A 17,509-nucleotide genomic window follows, 5' to 3' on the forward strand; every position below is an offset into this window, starting at 1 on the left:
GCATTAGCAGAACCTCAGACTGGGTGTGTCCTGTTGGAATCTCCTTCTATCCCAGTACTCAGCTTCTGCTGACAGCTAGTGGCACCACTTTTCTTTTATCTTCTTAGACTAGGGATCGGCAGCCTCTGGCCCTTGGGCCAAATCTGACCTGCTGCTTGTTTTATTTATTTATTTATTTAATTTTTTGGCTGCGTTGGGTCTTCGTTTCTGTGCGAGGGCTTTCTCTAGTTGCGGCAAGCAGGGGGCCACTCTTCATTACTGTGCGCGGGCCTCTCACTGTCGTGGCCTCTCTTGTTGCGGAGCACAGGCTCCAGACGCGCAGGCTCAGTAGCTGTGGCTCACGGGCCTAGTTGCTCCGCGGCATGTGGGATCTTCCCAGACCAGGGCTCGAACCCGTGTCCCCTGCATTAGCAGGCAGATTCTCAACTACTGCGCCACCAGGGAAGCCCTTGCTGCTTGTTTTTAAAAAAGTTTTATTGGAACAGAGATGTACCCATTTGTTTAAGTATTGTGTCTATCTGCTTTTGCTCTAAGGTGGCAGAGTTAAGCAGTTACAACAGAGACCTGTGATCACCAAAGCCTGAAGTAATTTACTCTCTGGCTTTTTTTAGAAAATGTCTGTTAATCCCTGCCTCAGACTCAAAACCTTGACATCACCTTTGATTCATCCTTGGGGTTTCTCAAGTATATTCCAGCAGGAGAACTCATCTCCTTTTAACTTTTTTTTTTTTTTAATCCTCCACATGTGTCCAGGTCCTCACATCCTTTTGCCTAGGGTATTAAATGAATTTCCCCAACCACTGGCTTCTTTTCCCCGTGTATTTCATTTTGCACCTTGCCACCAGGGTCCTGTTCTCCAAGTTTGGCTTTACTCTGTGTCCACTCTGCCACCAAAATTTAAATTTTCCCCACTGCCCACTACATTGGAGCCTGTCCAGCCTTTTGTGTAAGGCTCCTTCCACAATATGAGCCCTATGTCTCCCTTACATAGAAATTCTTTCTATAATGAAATGCTTTCCCCTAACTTCCTCCCTTCTTGCCCTTGTCCGTGGTGTAACAACTGCCTGGAGCTTTTCCTGCCTCCATTTCACCCTCTCCAACTCCTGTCTCCCCTTAAAATCCTCTCAACTTTTTTCATAAAGCTTTTTACTGTATTTTTCTGTGTGCGTATTCTTTGTCCCTCCATGATGTGTTGCCTGTACATCTTTCTGTCGCGTTAGGGCATTTTACTTGATGCTGTGTTGTTTATGTTCTTTTACATCTCATCTCATCCATTATAAACCAGAAGCTCGTTGAGTGTAAAGTGCCTATCTTCCTCTTACTGTGGTCCCTTAAACACTCACTATCATGTCGTAGACGTGCTTAATAATTAAGTAATTGAATCACATTACTGGAAGCCAGCTTTCTTTTTTTTAAAAAAATAAATTTATTTTATTTTTATTTATTTTTTGCTGCGTTGGGTCTTTGTTGTTACGTGCGGGCTTTCTCTAGTTGCGGCGAGCAGGGGCTACTCTTCGTTTCGGGTCGGCGTGCGGGCTTCTTACTGCGGTGGCTTCTCTTGTTGAGGAGCACGGGCTCTAGGTATGCAGGCTTCAGTTGTTGTGACTTGCGGGCTCAGTAGTTGTGGCTTGTGGGCTCTAGAGTGCATGCTCAGTAGTTGTGGTACACAGGCTTAGCTGTTCCGCGGCATGTGGGATCTTCCTGGAGCAGGGCTCGAACCCGTGTCCCCTGCATTGGCAGGGAGATTCTTAACCACTGCGCCACCAGGGAAACCCTGGAAGCCAGCTTTTTAATTTGGATTTAATAATTGGTGACCTCACAGACCCTTGAACATTTGGCAGTGATTCTAGGTGCATAGCTAAAGTTTGGGAAGAAACCAGATGTTATTTCCTTGTACATGTTATTAATGTAAATGGAAAGATTTTTTTGTTTGATAAGGTATTTCACATTTACTACAAGAAAACTATTTGTGTGCAATGGTGTGCTTGGTACTGATAAAAAAAAAAAAAAAAGTAAAACCAAGTGGCAGAGCCAGGCAGTAATTCTCTTGGATATGTTAAGCAATCTACCAACGTCAGATTTTCTTGATTCTATTAACAAGCTTTTTCAGGATTCCAAATGGAAAAGTTATACCAGAGTACTTTAAGAAGTTACGGAAGTGAAATGCTTATGGATGCTGTTAAACTAGTATTTTGTCCTCTGCCCGTTCATTCACTTAATCATTCTTTGCACACTTCCCAGGGGTTTTGATGTGGCTCTTGATCACCCATAGCTAGTTCTGTTAACCATCCCCTGCCACCTTTTTTAGGCTTTCGGTTCTGAATTTGTAGCCTGGAAAAAGTTGACAGAAACAAAAAAGGGTGTCAGATATAGAGACTTTTCACTTCATGGTGGTGTAGTCTAAAAGTTACAAGTCTGGAAACTGGACTGCTGATTCCCTTAGCTTTCTCAGTTGGTTTCAGAAACCTAGACATTGCCCGGGGTGGGGGGCTCAGAAACACAGTTGGTGTACAAAACACAATACCCGAGCAACCAGGGGAAAAAAGGAAACAAAGCATCACACGTCCCAAACCCACATACTTGAAGAAGAATTGAAGACTTAAAATTTTAATATAAATGGGTAAAGAACATGAATAGTTTCTAGGAAAAGTTGTTAGCTCTGCTTGCTTTACCACTGTCTTCTAGCACAGAATCAATGTTTGCTGTATGCATGTGTGCCCAGACAGATGATTAACACCCACATAAAATATATCCCAACTTCCTCCTAAGTAAAGAAATGCCTAATATAAAATAACCAGACATGTATACCTTTGAACCAACGTTTCTACTTCTTAGAATTTATGTTAGGGAAATTTAGCATAGATTTCGCATCTAGGTTTTTATAATCCAGAAATACTGTCTCAAATATTCAAAGATTATCTATCCATCCACATGTATTTGTACGTGTATGTGTGTGCATATGTCTATATGCATGTGTATTGTGAAAAAATTTGTAATAGTGAAAAATTGGAAATAACCTAAATGCCTATCAGAACACAAATACTTAAGCTATAGTATACCCACATTGTAACCTTTATAAAGGATGAGGTTCCACTGCTGGGTGTATATCTAGGATATATAAATACTAATTCAAAGAGATATGTGCATCCCCAATGTTCTTAGCAGCATTGTTTGCAATTGCCAATATAAGGAAGCAACCTGAGTGTCCCTCAGCAACTGAATGGATAAAGAAGATGTGGTGTATAGACACACACACACACACACACACACACACACACACACACACACACACACACAATGGAATACTACTCAGCCATAAAAAAGAACAAATTTGTGCCATTTGTAACAATAGGGATGGACATGGAAGGTATTATGCTAAGTGAAATAAGTCAGAGAAAGACAAATACTGTATGATATCACTTATATGTGGAATCTAAAAAATAAAACAAACTAGTGAATTTAACAAAAAATAACAGATATATAAAACAAGTGGTTACCAGTGGGGAGAAGGAAGGGGTTCGGGCAAGATAGGGGTAAGGGATTAAGAGGTACAAACTACTATGTATAAAGTAAATAAGCTATAAGCTATTGGGGATATATTGTATAACATGGGGAATATAGCCAGTATTTTATAATAACTATAAATGGTGTATAACCTTTAAAAATTGTGAATCACTATGTTGTACACCTGTAACTTCAATAATACTTCAACTAAACTTCAATTGAAAAAATAAAATACAAAAAAAAAAGGGGTGAGGCTGATCTTTAACTAAAGAAACAAAAGGAAAGATACACAAGGTGTATTGGATGGAAGTTGTAAAACAAAATATTGTTTCATCTTTGTGTATTTATAGTGAACAGAGGTCTAGTTATACATCATACCTGCATATGAGAGGGATTGTCTGGACATAAGCATAAATAATCTATAAGTTGTAGACAGTCTCTGAGGAACAGAAGTGAGGAGATGTGTGAATTCTCAGGGTAGAGGGAGTATTATACCTTTTATTTCTTACTTTTCTGTTCAATTTTTTCAATGTATATTTTACTTTTATACTAGACAAAAGACTGGGAAATCATGTATTAATATTAATATTTAAAATAATGAATGATTTAAAATAATTGAATGGCTAATGTCTATCTGGAAAATATGGTTTTCAAGAACGATTTATATCCTTGAATATTCTATATAAGTAAAATTTTTTGTTTTATAATGAGGCTGTAATGAAAGACATTATCAGATTGGACTGCCATTGTGTTGTTTATGGTGTGTTAAATAGACACATAGTTCAGAAGTCTTATTATAATGCATTGTTTTGAAGCAGTTGTAAGAAAATCCTGTTTGATGCTAGATGGTCATGTTATGTTTTAGGGAACTTACGTGCACTAACATCAGTTTCCAAGGGTACGCTTGTGAGGAAAAGAATTAACACTGTTTTCTCTTCAATCTTTTAGAAAAGCTCAAGAGGAGAACAAGAAAATAGTGCTTGCTGGATGTGTTCCTCAAGCCCAGCCTCGCCAGGACTACCTTAAAGGGCTGAGCATCATAGGGGTAAGCTTGCACCTGATAGGAAAAAAGACAGTCCTACATTGTTAAAACTTATCATGGCTCCACATTTTATTTTCTATGTCTAGGTTATTTACAAGCTAGGTTACACTTCTGGCTGTCCTTAACATACTTTCCCTATTGCCACGGAAACTTTGTCATGTCTGTGTAACATCTGAACCTACTGCGAAAACATGTTCTAGGTTCTCTCATTTAAAAAGAAAAAATTACACAATAAAAAGCCATAGTATGGAATTTAAGGTCGTTAATTATAACCTGGTCTTTATCTGTGTGTCCAGCACTATCCCTTGCCATATCATACTATATAGGTGTCTTTTTTGGAATGTCCCACTTCCATCTTACTCATCCCCCAAGACGTGGCTTCACCATTACCCCTTCTCTCAGCCTGACCTGACTGCTCTGCGCAGGCCTCGATAATCCTGTCTCTGGGTTCTTTTCACTTACTATGCAGTTATCTTTCATTTGATCTCTCAGCATTTCACAGAGTTGTATTTTTGGGGTTAACTTATGTGGTTTTTTTGAATACAGCCCACCTCTCTTTTTGAATTATTAGCTCCACACTGACAGCTTTTCAGTCTTTTTTTAAACACCCACCATGTTTCTCCAGCCTTTGCCAAGGTGCCTGAAATACAGTAGGCATCCTTTCAATCAGTGTTTGGTGACTGACTGAATGAAAGAAGCTTCCTTTTGTACTTCTGTTGTTGGTGTGCTTCTTTCCCTGTTGGGCAGTAAGTTCTGTGAAGTCAGGGGATGACTACTTCCTATAATATCTTTCTTATTCTTTGTGAACATCACTGTTCACAAATGCCCAGAGGGAGTTAGCATTCAGATAGTACTTGTTGACCAAATGGTGGTGTTTCATCCTTCCCACCATTCTGTTATAGCTGTACTCACTGTGGTTAGTAATGATCTTCTTTTAAAGAGGCTCTATTAATTTAAAAATATATATAAAAATATTGTATGCTCATAGAAAAAATTGTATGAAAAATTGGCATCTGGATTGAGACTTATTGGAGTTTTTTCCTTATTTGATGTACTATTGATAGGTTCTTTTTTTATGTAATTATAATTACCTCTGGAAGGTTTGCTGTATTGTTTTTTTTGTTTTAGAAGATGTTGGGGGTAGGAGTTAATTAATTAATTAATTAATTTTTGCTGTGTTAGGTCTTCGTTTCTGTGCGAGGGCTTTCTCTAGTTGTGGCAAGCGGGGGCCAGTCTTCATCGTGGTGCGCAGGCCTCTCACTGTGGCGGCCTCTCTTGTTGCGGAGCACAGTCTCCAGACGCGCAGGCTCAGTAGTTGTGGCTCACGGGCCTAGTTGCTCCATGGCACGTGGGATCCTCCCAGACCAGGGCTGGAACCCATGTCCCCTGCATTAGCAGGCAGACTCTCAACCACTGCGCCACCAGGGAAGCCCAATTGATAGGTTCTTATACTGTATTCTCAGTGTAGTGAACTTGTTTTCTGCTGTGAAGTCCTTGCCCCATTGGCAAATTTAATAATCTTTGAACAAACATTCTCATGTTAAACAAACAGAACCTGAATGTTTGGGAACTTTAGTTTGTTTTCACCACTTGTCTGTTTACATTTTGATTTCTCTTGGTTTAAGGAATGAACTGAATATGGACTCCTGAGTTATCTTTTCATGTCAGACTAACTTTCTCCATAAACATAATCCTGCTGTGTTAGGGAAATGGAAAACTAGTTAGGATTCTGTTTTAGAGATAAAGCATGGTAAAAGCTTAGAATTCATCTTTCAATTCATCTCAAGGAATTAAGTTCCCAGAATAGTAGAATTTCTGTAGTATGGCAAAAGTCTCTTCTCTGTATACATTATGGTAACATTTCCCTGAACTCCACTGTGTATTGTGAAGAGCTTAGTGTATGTGAGTATATTGGGGAGATTCTCAAGATGGTGGGAGAGAGGATGCCCAGCGCTGGTGATACGGAACACTATTTTCAGGGATGATGTAAACTCGTGCGTATGGCAAATAAACATTTTTTACCCCATTTAATCTAGCATGCTTTCTGTTTTGTCTCATTTTATTACCCTTAAAATTCTTTATATTTATTTAGCTTCTTTATCATTGGAGAAACAATACATGTTTGAAAAAGTGAATAGAAAGAAAATTCATAATCCTCTCACCCTAACACAGCAATCATCCCCTTCAGACTTTTTTTTTTTTTTTTGCAGTATACGCGGGCCTCTCACTGACGTGGCCTCTCCCGTTGCAGAGCACAGGCTCCGGACGCGCAGGCCTAGTGGCCATGGCTCACGGGCCTATCCGCTCCGCGGCATGTGGGATCCTCCCGGACCGGGGCACGAACCCATGTCCCCTGCATCGGCAGGCGGACTCTCAACCACTGCGCCACCAGGGAAGCCCCCCTTCAGACTTTTAACCTCTGCATATTTTACTTAATTGTAATCTCAAAACTATTTTGTGTCCTTATTTTTCCATGAGATTTTATTCCATGAGCTCTTTAACCATTTTAAGTCCTGTGTTAATTTTCTGCTGAAGGGTATACCATAAGTTACTTAACTGTTCTTAATTGTTGGATATAAGTAGTGTTCTAATTTTTAGGAAATGTACATCATACAATAATGCTCATAAAGGGCTTTTTAAATTTAAGATCAGTATATTGTGAAAAGTTTCCAAAAGTAGAATTGCACGAACAATAACAACATTTCGGGGTTGTAGTTTAATTATATCTTCAGCATTTGGTATTATTACTAAAGTATAAGATTGTTCTTTGTCAACATCATTTTATAGAGCCTTTTTATCTGTGGCAACTATATGACATCTATCATAACTGACACTTTATATATAAAAATTATGTACAGGAGAACTGAAAATTTTGAAGAAAATTTGGAGAAGGAAACCAATATTATTTATAATTGGCATTTCGAGAGATCTATTTCTGAATATAATTGTTGAAGTGCTACAAAATCAGAAACCTTCTGAAACATAGTGAGTTACAGTCAAGTAAAGAAATGAATTAGAGGCTTCCCTGGTGGCACAGTGGTTAAGAATCTACCTGCCAATGCAGGGGACATGGGTTCGAGCCCTGGTCTGGGAAGATCCCACATGCCACAGAGCAACTAAGCCTGTGAGCCACAACTACTGAGCCTGCACTCTAGAGCCTGCGAGCGACAACTACTGAACCCGTGTGCTACAACTACTGAAGCCCGTGCACCTAGAGCCTGTGCTCCGCAACAAGAGAAGCCACCACAATGAGAAACCCACGCACCGCAATGAAGAGTAGCCCCTGCTGCAACTAGAGAAAACCCTTGCGCAGCAATGAACATCCAACACAGCCAAAAATAAATAAATTTATTTTTTAAAAAAGAAATATATTGGTTTACACAAAGGAAAAACAATTCTGAAGTGTAAAAAAAAATATGAAGGTGTTTAAATTCATTGACTTGGGAACCTGTTTTTAGGAGGATGTTTAGAATTGTATTGCACAGTTGATTTACAGGCTGTGTGAAAACTGTTATTCCTTCACAGAATTTTCCTCACAGAGTTTCTGTGATGGGAGAGCGTTAATAGAAGTCGAAGGAAGACCAGCTGTAACTGTATTATGCGCTTTCACCTCCTGCTAGGATTTGTCTGTGTTGTGCCACATACAGGGAGGATGGTCTGCTCTGTTGACCAAGTGATCGAAATAAAAGGCTGCCTTTAGATGGTGAGCAAGGTACTTATTGCACACTTGAGTTAAAAAGACAAGTCTGGGGCTTCCCTGGTGGCGCAGTGGTTGGGAGTCCGCCTGCCGATTCAGGGGGCGCGGGTTCGTGCCCCGGTCCGGGCGGATCCCGCGTGCCGCGGGGCGGCTGGGCCCGTGGGCCATGGCCGCTGAGCCTGTGCGTCCGGAGCCTGTGCTCCACAACGAGAGAGGCCACGGCAGTGAGAGGCCCGCATACCGCAAAAAAAAAAGACAAGTCTGTCCCATGTTTGCAGGTGCTCCTGGAGTAAGCATTTAAGAAGATGTTTAATAAGGAAGAATGATATTTGTTACCATGATAACGTTAATTTCCACCCATATCAACCTTTAGAAATGGGACAGTTAATTTGTGTCCATAATCAGAGAGAGCAGTGTGGTGAGGGCACTTAGTAATTGGTGATTTGACTCCTGGGCTTTATATTATCATCTGTCGTAATGTCTCCTGAATCTAGTTGTGATTAATATTATCTGTGTGGTGGAACGGAGAAAGAAAATAACAGAATATCAACCAGAAGTAATACCTATCAACCTCTGGGTCCAGAAGAACTGGCTTTGGTGGCAGTAATCTGTAGGCTTCTCCCATCTGGGTTTTTTTTTATAGCAGGAGAGGAGAAAGAACAGATTTGAAAACGTATACGTGTTGGATAGAAAGACCTTTTTTTAACCAAAACTTTTTCCCTAGCATGATTAAATGAAGTTTATATCTAGAATATAAATTTATAAAAACATGAATTTATAGGTAATTAGTGCAGAATCAAGATCTTTTTCATTTTTATGGGATCTTGAAACATTTTACCTTACAGTGAAAATTTTCATTTCTCTTTTTTTCAAATAAAATTCATTCATTCATTCATTCATTCATTCATTTATTTTTGGCTGCGTTGGGTCTTCATTACTGTGTGCAGGCTTTGTCTAGTTGCGGCTTGCGGGCTCTAGAGCACAGGGTCAGTAGTTGTGGTGCACGGGCTTAGGTGCTCCACGGCATGTGGGATCTTCCGGGACCAGGGCTCAAATCCGTGTCCCCTATATTGGCAGGTGGATTCTTAACCACTGCACCACCAGGGAAGTCCCTTCATTTCTCTTGACAAATACTTATGGTTAACTGTTCACCTTGGAATCAGTTTTCGTGCAATGTCACTTTTTTTTTTTAAATCACTGCTCTTATTTGTTTACATTGGTTACTCTGTGTCTAGCTGTAGGTAGTTCCAAGATGTTGTGACTATACCTATTGAATGCTACTTTTCTTCTCTTCAGTTTGTTTTTTGGCAGGAAAGTTTCTTTTAGCATAGTCAACCAGAAAGGATGTTCTGTTTTAAAGTCTGGTAGCAAAAAAGAATAGTAGACTTCAGAGCTCAGAAAGCCAGGCTTTAAATCCCAGGGCTGCCACATTATTGTTTTTTTCTATTCAGCTAGTACTTACTGAGTGCCTACTAAGTGCTAGCTACTGTTCTAGGTGCTAGGAATGCAGCGGTATATAAAATCACCAAAGATCCCTGTGCCCATAGAGCTTGCATTCTAGTTCTTGGGGAGAGAAATCTGATTTGAGCCTAGAACATCTTCAGCCTTCTGGAGAGTGTGGTGGGATGGGGCCCTAGATGATGGGGAGATTGATTAGTTGGGAATTTCTCTGTAAGGTTCAGATGGAAATACACTTTGTGTCCATCAGCTGGGAGTTGTGTTAGGAATAGATGGCTGAAATAGTATTTATTTGCTTGAGTTCTGCTTAAGGTAGTGTTATTTCTCAGTTCTTATAGTAGTCATTATTGATAGGCATGACATTTATTAGGAAGGTTGGTTTTTATTCTGTTACAGGAAAGCATGTTTACAGAATTGTACATTTTGTGTAGGTTTTCTGAGCTAATAAAGACTGTATCTGAAATTGGTCTTGGCATTGATTCATTAGGCTTATCTTTGTATAATATCTCTAGAAATCCTAAATAAACTGTGAATTAATAAACAGGTTGTAACATTTAAAAACATTTTTAAAACATGCAATTCAAAGCAGAATACAGTTAGATGCTGAAAATTTGTATATGACAGCACGTCCTGATGTGCCAGCTGTGAGCCCTGCAGGCAGATGCATATTTCCTTTGGACAGCTGAACAAAAATGTGGTTTAACGCAGGTGTCCACTTATCTCAGAGACTCTTACCAGGTTGATTTGCAGTGGTTTAAACATCTTTTCAGGCAGGCTGCTCTAATCCTGAAAAGTCAGACAGCATGATGGCTCTTTCATACGTGAATGTTAATTTTGAAAATTATGTGTATAAATAAAGCAGCATTTGAAAGAGGATACGTTTTAGAACATTTCTATCATATTACTGTATTCCAGAAGGTAAATAAATTCATGAAATGGAATAATGTCACGGTGATGGTGGCATCGATATTGAGGGCAAAATTTTAGAAACTGTCCTTCTCCTATTTGTCTCTACTTCATGTCTTCTGATATTTCTTCTTGTCATATTCCATTTTTTTTACCTTTAATTATCAAAATGGCAGTATTGTAACAGAATGACATGTAGATTTAAAAGCCCGTTCATTTTTTTACCTTCCTAGATGTGTTTTTACTTTTTCATGGCTTCCTCTAATTTTATCTATATGTGTATAGATTTTTCACCTACTGAATTATAAAAAGGTAGTCTAGCATACTAGGAGGAGCGTGGGTTTAGGAGCTAGGTTACACAGGCTCATATCCCTGCTCCACCACTTACTAGCTGTGTGACCTTGTACAAGTTACTTAACCTCTCTGTGCCTCAGGTTCTTCATCATAGAATGGAGATAATAATAGAACCTAACTCCGAGTTTTGTAAGGGTTAAAGTATTTAATACACATAATGTGCTTAGCATGGTCCCTGGCACATAGTTAGTGCTCTGTATTAGCATTTTTTAAAAAATTTAATTATCTTACTAGTAGAGTTAACACTGAGCTCAGCTATGTGCCTGGAATGAAACTATTTGCTAGAGATACAGAGCTGAATAAAACTTGTCTGTCCTTAAAGACAGTAAAATCTGAGGAGAGCTGCAAATAATCATGATAAATATGCATAGGGATAAAGTCTGGTGGGCACACAGAGGTTGAAACCATTCTTGACCAGGGTTTCAAAGGATGAGTAGTGGTTTGATGAATAGAGAAAGGAGAGAGGGCTTTTGAGCAGAAGCAGTAACGTATCTAAGGAAAAGCATGTGTACTTAAGGGTGCCTGGAAGGGGGAAGGAATAGCAAGAAGTGCACCCTGATTTGAGTGTAATTTGGAGGCGCTAATTTTAAGAGGTGTAGCTTGGAGTAGTGCAGATGAGTAATAAATAGGGTGGAAAGAAAGAGTTTGCATTCAGTGAAATGCTTAAGTCAGAATCAACATGACAGGGTGAAAGACTGAGGGAGGGTAGGGGTAAGATAGTATGAAAAGGTAAGTGTCAGAAGCAGTATAATCTAGTGGTTATTTCTATATGCCCTTTATTCATTATATGTTAATTATTTTCTTGTATGTTATTGATACTAATTTTTTTGTTATTTTAAGTACAATTTATTGAAATATAATTAACATGTAATGAAATCACCCTGATGAATTTCGTACAGAACATTTCCATTGCACCTGAAATTTCCCTTGTCTCCTTCTGTGGTCAGCTCCCCCAACTCCCACCCCCAGCAAACAGTAAACACAGTCCTCGGAAACCACTGTTCTGATTTCTGTCCCTATAGTTTTGCCTTTTTCAGAATGTCAAATAAATGGAATTATAGGCATACCTCAGAAATATTTTGGGTTTGGTTCCAGACCACTGCAATAAAGCAAACATCACAGTAAAGCAAGTCACATGATCTTTTTGCTTTTCAAGCGTATATAAAAGTTGTGTTTACACCATACTGTAGTCTCTTAAGTGTGCAATAGCATTATGTCTAAAAAATATATTCATACCTTTATTTTATTTAAAAAAATATTTACTTGGCTGTGCTGGGTCTTAGTTGCAGCAGGTGGGATCTTCACTGGGGCATGCGGGATCTTTAGTTGCGGCACGCGGGGTCTTTAGATGGGGGTGTGCGGGATCTAGTTCCCTGACCAGGGATCGAACCCAGTCCCCCTGCATTGGGACCATGGAGTCTTAACCACTGGACCACCAGGGAAGTCCCCATACCTTCATTTTAAATAATGCTTTATTATTAAAAAATGCTAAGCATCATCTGAGCCTTCAGTGAGTCACAGTCTTTTGGGGGGTGGAGGCTCTTACCTTAGTGTTGAGAGCTGCTGACCGATGAGGGTGGTGGTTACTGAAGAGGGGTGGCTGTGGCCGTTTCTTAAAATAAGAGAACACTGAAGTTTGCTGCATCAACTGACTCTTCCTTTCATGAACAGTTTCTCTGCAGCCTGCAGTACTATTTGATAGCATTTTACCCACAGTAGAACTTTCAAAATTGGAGTCAGTTCTGTCAAATCCTGCTTCTTTGTCAACTAAGTTTATGTAATAGTCTAAATCCTTTTTTGTCATTTCGGTAATCAATTAAGTTTGCTGTCTTATGTGGGCGCCGTTCACGCTGCCCTAAATTAATTACAGTAGTGACATTAAAGACCACTTATCACACATCACCACAACAAATATAATAATGAAAAAGTTTGAAGTATTGTGAGGATCACCAAAATGTGACACAGAGACAGGAAGTGAGCAAATGCTGCAGGAAAAATGCTGCCAATAGACTTGCTCCATGCAGGGTTGCCACAAACCTTCAATTTATAAAAAACTCAGTATTTGGAAAGTGCTGTAAAGTGAAGTGCAATAGAATGAGGTATGCCTGTATATGTTACTTTGTTTCTTTTTTCACTTAGCATGATTCATTCAGTATTCATACATGTTGTGATTATTATTATTTTAACATCTTTATTGGGGTATAATTGCTTTACAATGGTATGTTAGTTTCTGCTTTACAACAAAATGAATCAGTTATACATATACATATATCCCCATATCTCTTCCCTCTTACATCTCCCTCCCTTCCACCCTCTCTATCCCACCCTTCTAGCTGGTCACAAAGCACCGAGCTGATTTCCCTGTGCTATGTGACTGCTTCCCACTAGCTAGCTATTTTACATTTTGTTGTGATTATTAATAGTTTGTTACTTTTTATTGTATGGAATTATTTCACTGTATGGATGGATCACAGTTTGTCTATACATTTAGCAAGTTGATGGAAAGTTGTGTTGTTTCCAGTTTGGGGCTATGAAGAATAAAGCTGCTGTAAACATTCGTGCACAGGTCTTTGTGTGAATTATATTTGCATTCTCTTGGGTGAATACCTAGGAATGGTATTGCTTGGTCATATGGTCAGCATCTGCTCAGCCTTTTAAAAATTGCCGAAGTGTTTTCCAAAACAGCTATACTATTTTGCATTTCCACCAGCAGTTCATTTGCTTCACATCTTGACCAAAGCTTAGTACTCCCAGTTTAATTTTAGCTGTTGTGCTAGGAATGAGTAGTATCTCATTGTGGTTTTAATTTGTTTTCTCTGTTGGCTAGTGATGTTGAGCATATTTTCTGTGATTGTTTAATATCCATATATCTTTGATAAAGTTTTATCACCTTCCCCTCTTTTTTGGTGACCTTAAGTTAGGAAACTGTTTCTTAGGTAGCCACATACAGCTATTTCTTAGGACACAGAAGAAAAGAAATTGATAAATTGGACTTCATCAAAATTAATTCCTTTGGCTCCCCCAAAGATACTGTTAAGATGAAAAGATAAGCCAGGGATTGGGAGAAAACATTTCCAAAACACATATCTCCTAAAGGGTTTATACCAGAATATCTAAAGGACTCCTACAACTCAACAGCAGGGAATCTATTTTAACTTGGGAAAATTTGTGTGTCTCTTTATCATTATTTTTCATTGCCTTTTAAAATTTTGATATATTAGAAACTTGGAATTTGAGGGAGAGGGGAATGAGTGGGTAATTTCTCCTGTGGTTTCAAAACTTAAAATTTACGTTTCCAGGATCGAGGAACAGGTCTGATAAAGTATATATTTTTTCTTTTTCTTTTAGACCTTTTTTTTTTTTTTTTAAATTATGGAAAGGATTTGTTCAGCTCTTCACTCTGTCTGCAGTTTACTGTGGTGGACACTTACAAGCTCCACAAAGCCAGGGATTCTGTTTGCTATTATTTTACAGCTTTACTTTTTGTTGTTTTTGCGGTGTGCGGGCCTCTCACTGCTGTGGCCTCTCCGCTGTGGAGCACAGGCTCCGGACGCGCAGGCTCAGCGGCCATGGCTCACGGGCCCAGCCGCTCCGCAGCATGTGGGATCCTCCTGGACCGGGGCACGAACCCGTGTCCCCTGCATCGGCAGGCGGACTCTCAACCACTGTGCCACCAGGGAAGCCCAGCTTTACATATTTTACATTAGTTTCTGTACTTACTACAGTGTCTGGCTCAGTAAATACTTATTGAGTGAATATTTGTTAAATATGAAGTATGCATTTATTTTTTTCATTGTTCTCAGTTCCAGCAGCATTTATTTTTAAAATTTCCCTTCCCTCTTTGAAGGTGCTCTTATCATGTTTGTTTCTTAATTAATGTATGAGTTTCACATGTCCCATAACAAATTACCAGAAACGTGGTTGGTTAAAACAACACGCATTTATTATCTTACGATTCTGGAGATAAGTTGGGCATGGGTTTTACTGGGCTAAAATCAAGGTGTTGACAGGGCTGCATCCTTTTCTGGAGGCTCTAGGGGAGTCTTCTTCCTTGCCCTTTCCAGCTTTTAGAGGCCACCACATTCCTTGACTTGTGGCCCCCTTCTTCCATCTTTAAGGCCAGCAATGCAATGCCATCTCTCTCTGACCCTTCTTCTATCTTGATCTCTCTCTGTATCCGGAGATGGGAAAGATCCTCAGCTTTTAAGGATAATCCAGGTTCATCTCATCATCTCAAGGTGTTTAATCTTAATCACACCTGCAAAGTCCATTTGCCATGGAAGGTAATTTACTCTCTGGTTCTGGGATCATGACTTGAACATCTTTGAGAGACCATTATTCTGCCTACTACATGCAACATTGTTTATTAGTTGATGTTTCACATCCCTAATGTGTATTTCTGTTTTATTCTAGTACTACTGTTTTCAACTTTAGTGTTACTTTATGTATAATTTTTTACTTTATAACATGTCCTATTATTTAATATGGCTATAATATTCTAATGTCCCAAAGAATGTTTCTCTCTGTAATTGAATTTAGCATGTTGATTTTAGTTTCTTAAAGATCCCCCCCCAACCTCTGTGAGAAAGTTTTATAGGTATTTTAATTGGATTTAAGGGGGAAAAGTTCCTGGTACTGATCCCCATTTTGCTGGCATCCATCTAGCCTGGCCTCATCTTTCACTTAGTAATTTTTATCTCTTACTCAGTGTTCGTCACTCACTGGTACCATTCAGGTAGAAAGTATGCTTTTAGTGGTGTGTGGAATGTGTTGTCATATAACTTTTGATGAAAGGGCTATTTGTACTGCTGGGGAAGAATTTTTCTCAATGAAGAGGTGAAAGAAGATGAAACTGTACTGGCAGATGAGAAAGTTTTTTTGAAAAAGTTAAACCACATGTAGCATCAAATGCTCTTTTGTGTAACATTAGTAAACTTGTTCATGGGCTTGTGAATTCAAGAAATCTGTCTTCCAGCAGAGTTAGCTATTGCCTGCTCTGGACTTCTCCAAATTTAAGAGATTTGGAAATTGAGCTCTTCCAATACCGTTTATAGAGGTAGGGACTTCCCTTAACAGCTTGAAGGAAAATTTTTTAGAGAGAAAAATATTTTTTTACCATGAAGTCAGTATTGAACTTTAACCTGTCAAATGCTGATTATTGGATCAAGCTCCCATTATGGTAAAAGTGAAAACTCTGAACATGCATTTAATGGAAAAGGCTTTTTATAGTATAGTTCTTAACAGAGATAGAAAGAAAGGCATTTTTTTCTTTTAAAGGCTGATAGAGTTTTTAGGTGGTTTTAAAGTGTTGGTCTGATATTTCTTAATTAGAATGAAATGACAGGTTGTCCTACTTTATTTATGTACAATCAAAATTAAGAGAGCTAATGAGAGAGTTCCTCTGTATCTATGTTGATGTGTATCTATAATTTATTAACCTTTGTTACTCTTGAAAGGATTTGAAGTGTCTTGGGATAAGATCAAGAGGTAGTAAAACCCCAGCCAGATTCATACAAGTATAAAAAGCCTCACACCAAGTAATAGAGACATGTGGAGAGAGAGTGCTCTTTGCACATTTTTGATAGAATTAGCCTGAGCGATGCTACTGAGATTGTTCAGTTAACCCTCCAATCACACTTCCTTTCGCAGGTAGAATATAAAGTGTAACCGGCACAACATGAGCTACAAGGTCTCACATAGCCTTCCTTCCCTGATTATCTGACCTCATCTCCTACCACGATGGCCCTCATTCGCCATCACTTCTGTCTCTCAACCCCTGTATGCGCTCTTCCCCCTGGACGTTCACGTTGGTGCTTCTGCCTTATGGTTCACATCCCAGCATCAGTGCTGCCTGTCCAGAGGTTGACTGGACCACTGTAGCAAAATTGCCCTCTCCTCCTCCGGCCACTCCCAGATTTTATTTTCTTCATAGCATCTATCATGATAGGAAATGAACATTTTCCGTTGTTTACCTGTTTGTCTCCTCCAAATAGAATTGTAAGGCCCATGAAGCGGGGACTTGGTATTTTCACCGTTAGATCCCCCGTTCCTAGAACAGTCATAGTGCTTGGTTGGTGCTTAATAGATATTTGTCAAGTGAATGCATGCACGGCAGAGGTGATTGGTGGGTGAGCGTTTGGGGGAATAGTTGTTGCCTGGTTAACTTGAAAGTCCAAGTTCAGTTGGATATCGTTTTGTGATCAGTTAGTAATGACCTCGGTGTGTAAAGGAAAAGGGAAATTCACAAAACGTGCCCCTTATGTGCCATTCCTAGATAAGATATACTAAGACCACTTGGCTAGAATTTAGCAGGATACCTTCGTGCCTTAGTTCCCTCAGCCTAGGAAATAACAGTAAGTGTCTACTGCTGAGGGATGTTCTGAGGATTAAAAGTGATGGTGCATGTGGTGTGTTAGCACGGAGCCTGGGACGTGGTAATTGCTCAAGAAATGTTAACTATCAACGGTGTCATTAGTAGTCTGGTTGCAACTTATCTAGCTGCTGGTTGTTCAGAAAAAAAGATACTTCAAGTGCATATGAAAGCTGAA

The 17,509-nt window shown here is 39.3% G+C and overlaps 1 protein-coding gene across 5 annotated transcripts in view; it reads left to right on the forward strand.

Annotated features, from left to right (window-relative positions):
* The window catches only part of CDKAL1 (CDK5 regulatory subunit associated protein 1 like 1), a 650,929-nt gene that overhangs the window by 161,275 nt on the left and 472,145 nt on the right, over positions 1 to 17,509 (forward strand). For all 5 annotated transcript variants that reach the window (XM_067752107.1, XM_067752108.1, XM_067752105.1 and 2 more), the window contains one exon: positions 4,453 to 4,549. In XM_067752107.1, coding sequence (XP_067608208.1) covers positions 4,453 to 4,549 — 97 coding nt within the window. The remainder of the gene's footprint in view (positions 1 to 4,452; positions 4,550 to 17,509) is intronic.

The sequence above is a fragment of the Pseudorca crassidens genome, chromosome 10 (genome assembly GCF_039906515.1).
Source record: "Pseudorca crassidens isolate mPseCra1 chromosome 10, mPseCra1.hap1, whole genome shotgun sequence".
Lineage (NCBI taxonomy): Eukaryota > Metazoa > Chordata > Mammalia > Artiodactyla > Delphinidae > Pseudorca > Pseudorca crassidens.